This window comes from Arvicanthis niloticus, chromosome 2, assembly GCF_011762505.2.
Source record: "Arvicanthis niloticus isolate mArvNil1 chromosome 2, mArvNil1.pat.X, whole genome shotgun sequence".
NCBI lineage: Eukaryota > Metazoa > Chordata > Mammalia > Rodentia > Muridae > Arvicanthis > Arvicanthis niloticus.
In genome coordinates this window covers 82,623,493-82,636,389 of record NC_047659.1, presented here as the reverse complement: position 1 = coordinate 82,636,389, position 12,897 = coordinate 82,623,493, and the positions used below count along the sequence as shown (strand labels likewise).

General features: G+C 33.9%; 1 protein-coding gene across 2 annotated transcripts in view; it reads left to right on the top strand.

Annotated features, from left to right (window-relative positions):
* The window catches only part of Ano3 (anoctamin 3), a 266,616-nt gene that overhangs the window by 170,837 nt on the left and 82,882 nt on the right, over nucleotides 1-12,897 (top strand). For both annotated transcript variants that reach the window (XM_034495046.2, XM_076929413.1), the window contains one exon: nucleotides 1,607-1,741. In XM_034495046.2, the coding sequence (XP_034350937.1) occupies nucleotides 1,607-1,741 (135 nt within the window). The remainder of the gene's footprint in view (nucleotides 1-1,606; nucleotides 1,742-12,897) is intronic.

The window sequence follows — 12,897 nt, the reverse complement described above, 5'->3', positions numbered from 1 at the left end:
AGCGTGGGAACAAGAACAAGACGCCTTACAAGGGTTGGAGAGCAAGTCACAAAAGGCTTCCTGGAAAATGCAATGTAAAAAAAAAGAATAACATATATACCTTGATCATGCTAGCTGTTTTTATCTTGGGAACATTTTATTCCTGCCCATCATGTTAAAACTTGTTTTTAACAACATCAACATGTTGGCAACCAAAGTACATGGCTTGAAACTGAAAATGGACCCCCAAACAGAGTTATTAAATTAAGAGACTGGCAAGCCAAGGACTGGTAAGATTCTGCACAGAGCCTTACCAACCTAGGACAGAAGTGCATTGCTTTTGATAATGCATATTCCATGATGGGTAAGGAAGGCATTCTTGGGAAAACAACCTAAGTCTTGTTTATAAAATAAAAAAGGGGGAGAGGCAGAAAGCTTTTGGGCCTGCTTGACAAGAATCTGACATGGGTCAAGGACAAGGAAATGGGTTACTTCCCAGGAATATGATATTGGTCAAGGACAAGGAAGTGGGCTTCAGGCAGGAATCTGACATTAGACTAGAACAAAGAAGTAAATTCAGGCAGGAATTTAAATCAGGCTAGAACAAAGAAGTAATTTCAGGCAGGAATTTAAATATTGGGTTAAAACAAAGAATTTCAGGCAGGAATCTAAATTTTAGGCTAGAACAAGGAAGTAAGCTTCAGACATAAAAATTACTTTGGGCTAGTACAAGGAAGTTGGCTCAGATATTTTGGTCATCCTGATATGTTCTTAGAAACAATGATCACAGAAGTATTCACAGAATTTTGTTTATTGCCTTGCTTGTTCTTTGACAATTTGTATTTATTGTCTTGCTTGTTTCTTGACTATTTGCATCTATTGTATTGCTAGTCCCTCAACCTAGAACTGACCTTAATACTTGCATGTAATTAAAATGGTATAAAAGCAAAATGAAGGAGACAAAATGGGATAGGGGATTTCTAGGGAGGGGAAATTGGGAAAGGGGATGACATCTGAAATAAAAATAAAATATCCAATAAAAAGAAAACGAAAAAGACCAATGCTAGTTATAGGAGGAAAGATTTTTTTAATTTTAGTTAATGACCAGTGATAATTAAAGAAAATGTGATTCAGACAAGCAGAATGTGGCTTTGGTGCAAGAAGACAAGATGTAACACTGTAGATGTAGCATAAGCATGTCAGTCCAAATGTGCCAGTAGAGATCCATTTATCCTGAGCAAAGAATCCAATCAAAGGGCCAATGATCTTTCCTCCTTTTTAGTTTTTATTCCTCAAAAATACCTTTGTTAGGTAGAGACTAAAAAGGTAAATTAGAAAGATAAAGAAAGGGCCAGAATTGGGTTATGAAAACCATTTTAAGAAAGTTGGTATAGAAGTAGATACTGTTGAAAGTTGATCTCCTGTTGTCCCTATAGTGACCAAGTTTATAGAAAAACATCATTGCCAAAATGAGATTTATATAACAGACAGGAGTGTATTGCTGACAAGTTTCTGGACAGGTTGGTAGTCTTGGATTTCCTCTAAAACCCTCATTGCTTGTGGTATTGGAGATTGTCAGATAATTTATAGCACATTAATTCAAACTGAAGGCTGGCTTTCTGTGCAGGATGTACTTTGGTGAGAAGATTGGCTTATACTTCGCCTGGCTGGGATGGTATACTGGAATGCTGATTCCTGCTGCAGTTGTCGGGCTTTGTGTTTTCTTCTATGGATTAGTTACAATGAATGAAAGTCAAGTAAGGTGAGCTATGGTGAGAATTGTTTGAAATATTTGACCTGCTCTACGAAAGGGCAAATGCCTATGAATGGTGGAGATAATAATAGTACTTTTATGTGTATGTTTTGTTTCATTTTGTTTTGTTTTGTTTATAGTGTGTCAGAAGATCTATTAAAATGCCATTCTGATAGTTTTACATGCAGAGTCTTTTAAATATGTTCCAAGAGTTCTTATCACTTTGCTAAATTTAATTTTTCCAATATGCATTACATAATCTAAAAATATAATCAAAGTAGGACTTGACAAGTTAATCTTACATCAAAAATGTGATTATCTTTTAAAATAGATATAATATTAGGAATGAGAAAGAATTATTTTTAAAAATAATACATTATTTTTCATCATTGTATTTAACTCAATATTACCAATTCACATGAAATCTAATTCTATATGATCAAATTCAAAATACAAAGAATCCCTGTGGGGGCTCAGCAGTTAACAGCCTTACTCTTTTCAGAGGATCTATGTGGTTCAACCTCATATTGCTCCAGCTCCAGTGGATCCTTTGCCTTCTTCTGGCCTCCAAGGACATCTACATACACATGATATATTGATATATATGCATACACTCAGGCCTACACACTTACAAATAAAATATTTAAACAAACCTTTAAAAAGAAAGCACCCTTTGTCAAAATGCAGTATTTTTTTCTCTCTTGTCAATATTTTTGTAATGATCTTTCTACTGGGAAGTACTTATTAATAGCTAATTCTAATATAAAATTATATAGGACCATAAATAGTCCTTTCCCCGTATTTCTCTTTAAAATATTAACACATACAATATTTTTGCCTGGGAACATAGTATCTCCATTGTACTCAAGTTCAATAACCAAATTCTTTGATTTGAAACCTCTGAAGTCCCTTAGTTTTCAAGACATGCACTGAAGATCAAAACCACATGGTCTCGATCATAGGTTTGTTTCAGCATTGTACAGAGTCACTCTGACTATGAGAGGCAACATCATCCTCAGCTTTAAAACATCTTTCTTCTCTGCTCCCATTGGGGATTTTCCTACACACTCTTCAGTTAGTGAGCTCTTGGCCTCAGAGAATAGGTTCTTGTAAGGAAAACTCTTCTTTACAATGAATTAACAAACAGGCTTGTTCTTTTCTAATGAGAGACAGAAAGGAAATAGATCTGGAGGGGAGAGAAAGTGAGGAGGAACTGGGAGGCAATGAAGGAGAGAAAACTATAGTAAGGATATATTGTATGAGAAAAGGATATTTTCAACAGGAAGGAAGGAAGGAAGGAAGGAAGGAAGGAAGGAAGGAAGGAAGGAAGGAAAGAAGGAAATGGCCACTCAGTAGTTACTGCTGAGATTGGACCCATAGATAGCATTCTCATAATTTCTGTACTTCATGTAGGTTTATGATAAGATATAGACACCTCACTCAATAAAAACAAACTAGAAATATGGAAACCAGTAGAAATATATACAAATGAAAAATTAACTGTTTCTGTTAATTTGGTACCAGTGGGAAATCTAGGTTCTTTTTTTTTTTTATGATATAGGTATTTCTATTTTACCTTTAGTATACGGAGTATTTTAAAGGCATCAACAAAGTCTTCATTCTGTGCCTTTGGGTGTTATATTACCACTACTTCAGTCACAGTATAATTAAGATCTTGTTAGACTTTCTATTCTAAACCAAAATAAGCAGCACTGAATATCTTGACTTTCAGAATTTTGAAACTGAAATTTTCCATTCAGGGTGCCAGACATAGTTGAGTCCTGGCTGTTATCTTTGTGAGCAGGCAGGGAAGAGACTGAGTTTTGTTTTGTGTTGATTAGTACTACTTTCTTATTAAGCTCCTTTTTGTTTGTTACAAAGTAATGAACTGATAAACATCTGGAGACTTGGGTCTGTTTGTTATGGATCTACAAGATATAAAAACGAAACTGCAGTCATATTTTTTTGTGTGTGTTTGGACTTTGTTTTTGCCTTTTATTGATAAAGAGACTTTTTCTTCAAATGTCTTGATTAGTTTCCTATCTTTACTCCTCCATATTCCTCCCCACCTCCACTTCCTCTGATCCATGCACTTTCTCTTAGGAAACAAATAGTCTTCTAAGGGCTAATACATTTTAATATAATATAATGATATAATATAATAAGATAGAACAAAAACTAATAATAATAATACAATATGATACAAACATGTAAAAACAGGAGGGATGAGGAAAAAAGTCTCAAGAAAAGGCACAAGACTGATCCTCCTGCTCTAGAGAAAATTGTTTTTCATGGTGACTTCCATCCCCTTTAATTCCAATCTCTTTATTTCCTCTTCCACATTGTTCTCAGTGACCCAAGGGGTAAGAATTGATGGAGATATCTCATTTAGGTCTGAGTGTTCCAAGGTTTCTCACCCTCTTCATATTGTCCAGGTGATGGTCTCTCTGTATTTATTCTCATCTGCTCTAGAGGGAAGTTTCTCTGATGATGGCTGAGCAAGACACTGTTCTGTGAGCATAGCAGAATATCAGTAGAAGTCATTTGATTACTGCTTTATTTTCTTTCAGAACAGTAGTATTTTGTCCCTAGGTTATCTAATGTCAGGTGTTTGATCTCCTAAGCAGTGTCAGGTATGGGTTCCATCTCATGGAATGGGTCTTAAGTCAAACCAGATATTGGTTGGATACTAACTACAACCAGCTTTGTGCCACACCACGTTGCACTAGCATGTGGAGGCAGGACACCATTGTGGATCAAGGGCTTTGTAACTGGGTTGGTGTTTACTATTCTCCTTTGATAGCGTGTGAGTACCTTCCTGTACAAAGACCCCTTATTGGAGTAAAGGCTTCTATGTAGACATCAGCTTGATTTCTGCATGTTCAGTGAGTTGTGTAGGTATTGTATTCAACAATGGAGGCTTGATGTCAGATGATGGAGAGAAAACTATAGTCTTGGCAACAAACTGAGCTGTTTGGGGGTTCCAATGAAGCCACTTTTGCCAACAACACAATTCAATGTAACCTAATCCAAGTACTGGAAAGTTTATTTGGTGGCAAGGCATACACACTCCACCAAGTTATTTAGTTATTTCATTTAGCTTGCCTTTACATATGTAATACATTTCTATACTACCCCTCAAATGACTTAATTTTAGCTGTTTCTTCCCATATTCCCCCTTAGTCCCATCTTCACTTCTCTTCTCCAGTTAATCCCCTCATTTTAGTCTCCCACCACCTTGTATCTATTACTATCTATTCTATTTCTGTTTCCTATCTGTGCCCCCAGTCCGTTAAATTATACCTAACCCCTGTGTTTCTTCAGATTATACTTGGGAATCATTGACTTAATAGGTAGTATTTACATATAAGAGAATACATAGTATATTTGTTTTCCTGGGTCACTCAAGATGATTTTTATAGTTCTATCTATTTACTGGCAGTTTTTATTATTTCATTTTTATAATTGCTGAGTAATATTCCATTGTATACATATACCACATGTTCTTTATCCGTTCTTCCTTGAGAGACATCTAGGTTGTTTCTAATTTCTGAATATTATGAATAGAGTAACAATGAATATGGTTGAGTAAATGTCTTTGTAGTAGGATGAAGTATCCTTTGAATATATGCCCAAGAATGGTATCGCATGATAATGAAGAAGATTCCCATCTTCCTGAGGAGCTCCCACACTGACTTTCATAATTGCTATACAATTTTTCACTCCTACCAGCAACAGATAATTGTTCCCCTTATTCCACATTCTCTTCAGTATGATTTGTCACTTGTTTTGTTTATCTTAGCCATTGTGATGGGTTTAAGATAACATCTTAAATAAATTTTGATTTTTGTTTCCTTATGACTAAGGATGTTGAACATTTCTTTAAGTGTTTCACAGCCATTTGAATTTCCTTTATTGAGAATTGTCTCTTTAGACCTATACTCTATATTGTAATTGAGTTGTTTACACAAGAGTTAACTTTTAGTGTTCTTTATATATTTTGAATATTAGCCCTCAATCAAATGCAGAGTTTATGAAAATCTTTCCCTGTTCTATGGCTTGCTACTTTTGTTTGAATAACAGTGTCCTTTTCTGTGCTTTTCATTTCATGCAGTGCAATTTATTAATTGTTGATTTTAGTTCTTCTGCTAACAATATTCTGTTCAGAAAGTCGTGCCTTGTGCCTGTAAGTTTTGGCTAGCCCTCATTTTTTCTTCTATCAGGTTCAGTGTATCTGGTTTTATGTTGAAAGCTTTGATCCATTTGGAGTTGAGTATTGTAGGGTGTTAAGTATGGATGTATTTGGAATCCTCTACATGCAGCTGTCCAGTTTTGCCAGCACCTATCTTTTTCCAGTGTGTTTCTGGCTTCTTTACCAAAACTAGGTGTCAATAACTGTATGAGCTTCATTGATCACTGTGTCTATTTTTGTGCCAACGTTGTGCTGTCTGTATTATGATGTTCTTTAGTACAATTTGAAGGTACTGACAGTGGTACTTCTTTCAATATGCAGGATTGTTTTAGCTGTGCTAGATATTTTATGTTTCCATATAACACTAAAAATTTGTCATTTCAAGATGTGTGAAAAACTGTGTTGTAATTTTCATGGGGATTAAATAGAATCATTATATTATCTTTATTGGGATAGCCACTTTTACTCTATTAATCCTATTGATCCATAAGATGGGAAATTTTTATCTTCTGATATCTTTTTAATTTCTTTTTCAGTGCATTAAATGTTGGCTTTTTTCATTTGTTGGGTTTTGTTTTGTTTCATTTTGGGTTTTTATTTGTTTGTTATTATATGTGGGTCTGTCACTTTTTTGGTTAAAGTTACCCCAAGATAATTTATTATTATTTGAGACTATAATGAAAGTTACCGTTTTTCTGATTCATTTCTCAGTCCATTTTATGAGTTAATTTTATACTCAGCTACTTTTCTGAAAGAGTTTATTAACTATAGGATTTCCTTGTTGGAGTTTTGAGGGTGATTTATATATACTATCATATCATCTGCAAATAAATGATATTTTGACTTCTTTCTTTCAAATTTATATAGTTGTCTTATTGCTTTAGCTAAGATTTCAACCATTACACTGAATAGGTTTAGAGAACCTTGTCTTGTGCATGATTCTAGTGGAATTACTTTTGAGTTGCTCTCCATTTAAGTTGATGTTGGGTCTCCCTAATATCTTCAAGAGGTTTTTCATGAACAGGTAATGAATTTTATCAAAGGCATTTTCTGCAGTTAAGGAGCTGACCATATAGTTCTTATCTTGCCATTTGTTTATATGGTGAGTTGTGTTTATCAACATATGCATATTGAACCATCTTTGCATCTCTGAGATCATGGTGGATGATTCTTTCAATATGTTTTTGGATTTGGTTTACAAGTATTTTATTGAGTATTTTTGCATCTGTATTCATAAAAGAAATTGATCTGTAATTCTCTTTCTTTGCTAGGTCTTTACATGGTTTGAGTATCTGGGTAACTGAATTTGTACAATAAATTGGGTAATATTCCTTCTTTATACTTTGTGGTGTTTATATTAACTATTTTTTGAAAGTCTGGTAAAAATCTGTGTTAAAACCATTTGGTTTTAGGTCTTTGTTAGAGGTAGGAAGAGAAACTTTTAATAATTGTTTCGATTTCACTAATAGCACTAAGTCTGTCTAAATTGCTTGTCTAATCATGATTTAACTTTGGTAAGTGTATGTATCAAAAGAATTATTCAGTTAGTTTAGATTTTCCAACTTGGTGAAGCATAGGTTTTAAAGTATAGGTTTTTGAAGCATGTCCTTATGATTCTCTGGATTTCATTGATATCAGTTATTATATCCCCCTTTTCATTTTAATTTGCTAATTTAAATATTTCCTCTCTACTTTTTAGTTAATTTGGATAGTTTGTCAATATTACTGATTTTCTCAAAGAACCAACTTTTGTTCCATTGATTCTTAGTATTTGTTTTGTTTGTTTGTTTCTATTTTATTGATTTCAGCTCTGAGATAGGTTCTTTCTACTCCTTTTGTATGTGAGTTCTTTTTGGTCTAGATGTCTCATATATGCTGTTAAAAGATACTACTATAAAATTTTTCCTTTTTTCAAAAAAAAGTGTAGGCAATTTAAACTGTGAAATTGGGCCTTAGAACAACCTTGATGGTGTCCCATAAATTTAGGTATTCATATGTTATGTTTTCATTTTCATCCAGTTCTAGGAAGTCTTTTTGTCTTGACCCATGTTTTCATTCAATATAGAGTTTAGCATTTTAAAGAGTTTGTAAGCTTTCTGTTATTTCTGTTGATGATCGTATCCAGTTTTAATTCCCGGTGGTTTGATAGGATGCAGGATGTTGTTTTAGTTTGCTTGTATTTTAGTTAAGACTTGCTTTATATCCAAGCATGCGACAAATCTTGGAAAAGATTCCATGAGGTGATTAGAGAAAGATATATTCTTTTATGTTTGGGTAAAATGGCTTTTTATGGTTTAGGTAAATTGTGGTTAGGTCCATTTGCTTTCTAATATCAGTTAGCTCCAGCATTTCTCTGTTAACATTTTATCTGTATGACCTGTCTATTGGCAACAATGAGGTATGGAAGTCTCCCACTATCAGTGTATGAGAGTCAATAAGTGGTTTAATTAGTAGTAGTATTTCTTTTATGAACGTGGATATTCATATGTTTGTTACATAGGTGTTAAGAGTTTCCATGTCATCTTGGTTGACCTCTACTTTGATGACTGTGTACTTTGCGTCTCTATCTCTTCTAATTAGTTTCAGGTTCAAATTTGTTTTATCAGATATTGTAATGACTGAACAAGCTTTCATCTTAGGTCCATTTGTTTGGAATACCTTGTTTCATCCTTTTCCCATGAGGTTTTGTCTATCCTTGATATTAAGATGGATTCCATGGATGCAGCAGAAAGATGAATACTGATTTCGAGTTCAATGAGCCAGTTTGTTTATTTTTACTGGGGAACTGAGAACATTGATATTGGGAGATATCAATGAACAGGGCTTGTTGATTCCTGTTATTTTATTGTATTGTATGTGCGCATACACATGTGAATGCATTTCTCATTTTCTTTTTGATTTTCTGGTTTGTGATTGTTTGTTCCTTATTTTTGTCTTTGATGTGGTTAGAGTTTTCCTTCTGGAATGCAGTCTTGCATAGGGCTGGATTTGTAGATGGATATTGCTTAAATTTGGTTTTATCATGGAATATTTTATTTTCTTCATCTCTTGTGATTAAAACTTAAGGCAGACCTACAGAATAATACTTAACTTCTTAATGAATACTGTAAAACCAAGAAGAGCCTAGACAGATGTTATGCAGACTCTAAAAGACCACAAATGCCAGCCCAGAGTACTATACCCAGCAAACCTTATTTCTTAACTGACCAGCAGTTAACAGTAGGAAGACAGCTTTCACATTTTAGATCTCTTTGTGTATACATATTCATGTGATATATATGCAATGCATGTACTTCACTGAAAGTGTTTTCATTGGTGCTTTGCTGAGAATAATCCACAGGTAGCAACAATGAAAAAATAGTTATGTGTATTCTGCCTCTCCTGGTGCTGGGCTTAGGGAGTTGAAACTGCAATATTCTAGAACATCCTGAAATGGCATCAGTACATCAAAAGAAATGTATGCATGTTCAGTCCTAACTGGCTTTACACATGCTGATATAAGTTAAAAAAAAAAAAAAAAAAAAAAAAACCCTCTCCCAAAAAGGTACCTCTATGTTACTACCCTCAGCATAATGGCTTCTTCTATTCCATAGCTTCGAGTTGAGAACTAGGTATATTATATCACTTAACTAACACCCCAGTCACCATCCGTATATTGAAACAGCAACAAACAAAAACAAAACAACAACAAAAAACCTGTAGAAGTAAATAATTTGGTCAGAGTATACCCTTTAAGGAATTTCAGATCTTTATGAGATTAATTTATAAAACATGTTTTATTTTGGTGTGAAAACTAGACTGATCTTATAATAATATAAAGTACTCACTTGTGAATGTAATGTCATATAGAACTCTGGAACTCATTCACCTTGTGCAATGGGAACTTGATGGTTGTTGAGCAACAACTATACTCACCATTTTTTTTCTGCCACCTCAGTAAGCCACAAATAAATTCCTGTTTGGTGTATGAGTTTGCTAGATACATCATATAAATGAAACAATGTAGTGCTTGTTTTATGACTGGCTTAATTCACCATCTAAAATGTATTTCAGGTTCAGCCATGTTGTCATATTTGACAGAACGTCTTCTCTAAGGCCAGATAATACTGTACTATATGTATGTACAATATATATAATGTTTTATATCCATTTATTGATACATAGAAATTTGGTTTGTTTAAATATCTTTGGCACATTTAAAAATTATTCAGAGAAGTTGGGAGCATTGGAGCATTATGGGGTATCAGAGTCAAAGCCTGGGTCTGGCAGCTCCTTCATGGAGGCTTGATCATCCTATTCCAGTCTACCAATTAAAAAGACAATAATGCTAAAAGAGAAATAGAAGATGGCCATGGTAGGATGAAGAATAGATAAAGAGATTCAGTGATTCCAAGTTTATCTTGGCAGGATTGAGAAGTCTAGGTTGAAATAGAAGACAAGAGGGTCAGTACACATAAGCAAACAATTCTGACCAAGGTTCCTTCCATCAGTGAGCCATCGCTATTCCAGTGCTAAACTGTCATAAGAAGTGGTACTGTAAGTTGTTAAATGGTTAATCATTCAGGATACAGATTCACCCTCACAGATAATTGAAGAAATGATTGATCCTGAGAATCTTTGTTCAGCCTGAAATTCAAGGTAATTAAAAACACAAGGTTAAGGTCAATAATTTATCTCTGTGCCTTCTGAAAAGTAAAGACACAGGATGAAGACAGAAATGGCAACCTTGCATCTGACTTTTGGTTACCACGCAAAATAAGGATTGATTTTTTTTTTTTTTTTTTTTTGTAAATCAGCATCTAAGCATGACTTTCACTATTTCTTTGAAAATCCTGATTTCATTTTTTTGTAATATATTCAGAGATGGGATTACAGTATCATATGGTATCATATGAGAGCATTTAAAACATTTTAAATTTATTTTTCTCTTATATATTACATCCTGAGCAGTTTCCCCTCCTTACTTCCCTCTTAGTACCTCTCTCCATCTCCCCTCTCTACCTGATCCACTCCTCCTCCATTTCCTTTCAGAAGAGGGAAGTCTTCCAGGAATATCAACTAAATATGACATTTCAATAAGTTGCAATAAGACTAGACACTTCTCTTATATTAAGGATGGAAAAGGAAACCAGTAGGAGAAAAAGAGTCCCAAAAGCAGGAATTAAATTTTCATGAAGTATTTTTATCCTGTTTCCCATAAAAGCACAGAATTTAAGATTCTCACTATATACAACAGTTTCAGTATTTCTACATTCTGAGTAATATTTATTTTCAGTCTTGTAAAGTAGCAGTTCAGGCTGGAGATAAATCTCAGTGGGAAAGCACTTACTTTATATGATCAAGGCCCTTGGTTCAATCTGAAGCAACCTTTCCAACCTCTAAATAAAAAGAATAAAATTCCGTCTTAAAAAAAAAAATTCAGTCTTAATCCTAATGGTGGTTTTGACTTACAGTTGCTTGTTTATATTGGATTCTAAAACTGATGCTTTGTCCATGTTAAATGCTATGATGCCCATGCTCTTAACATTTCTGTTTTTATGCATTTGCTCCAATGTATTCATCACTCTGCAGATATTCATTGTTCTGTTTTGTCCTGCATTGAATCACTAGGAACACAATACTAGAGAGATAGGTCTAAACATCTACCCCAAACAGACTGAATATTTTTCTTTCTTTCATTGGTAATTATTGTTATTTCTTTGAAATTAGCCTTTTACTCTGCATATTTAGCATAAATATAAAAACAAAGAAAACCTCAATTTCAATGACAGTGTAGATTGTCAAGCTCTGGAAAAGAAGTAATTACATATTCATGATAGTACCTCTTCCTCCTCTTTCTAGAGGCAGAAGTAAAGTAAAATAAATTTGTGATACACAAATCTCCTATTTCCAGGGAAGAGGAGCTTGTCAAAAACTATTCTCTCTAGTCCAGTGAAATGGCCTTGGGTGTAAAGGCAGTCAAACCTAAATACCAGAGTTTTATGCCTGGATCCCACACATAGGGAAGGAGCAAACCAATTCTATAAAGTGTTTTCTGACAAGCATCATGCACGTACACACACACACACACATACACACACACACACACACAAGTAAATATAATGTAATATTTTAAAATCAATAATAATTGTTTCATAGGGCAGGATAGCACACAACTGTAACCCCAGCACTGGAGGTAAAAGCCCCAGGACTGGGGATTCAAAACCAGTCTCAGGCTAAACATGAGGCCAAAGCCATCCTGAGCTAGATGAGATCAGTCTGATGAAATAAGCAAAAATGTTTAGAATTTTTTAATACAATGTATCAAATTAAGCTTTGAGCAAATAACAGAAATTGAATTTTGTGATTATGACATTAAAATAAAACCTTTTTTAATTTAAATTCTGGTCATGTTAACTTGATAATAAATGCTTCTTTTCCTGGCAAAGTAAAAAAGATGATGTACTACAAACCAACCTTAAATTTTACTTTCTATGAGATTCCATTGTAGGATGAATTGTGAAATTAGCTATTACTGACATATTTTAATTAAAATTTTCTTCAAGAACTATGTAATTTTTTCTTATTTTTAAAATTTGTAAATTAAATTTATTACTAAATTAAATTACTAAAAGGATATACTATGTTCTCTTACTTTGGATGCTAAACAATGTGTATTTTATCATTTCCTCCTATTTCATGTAAACATCCTAATTAATAGAAAAAGTGAACATGGGAGAAATAGAGTGTGGTGTGTGGCTTGCATTGTGTCATCATTAACCCATCAGTTTTGGTGGACAGACTCTCCTCAATTTAAAATGAATTTGACTCTATTTCAATTATGTTATAATTAATAGAACAGTAGATCTATAATCAGCAAATTCTTCATGTTCCCATGGTATCCTTCTTGAGCATAACCTTGAGCCATCCACGGAAGCTGAGTATGTGCTTATGTTTCCTGTGCCTAGCAGAGATAATTGGCATTACCTGAGAT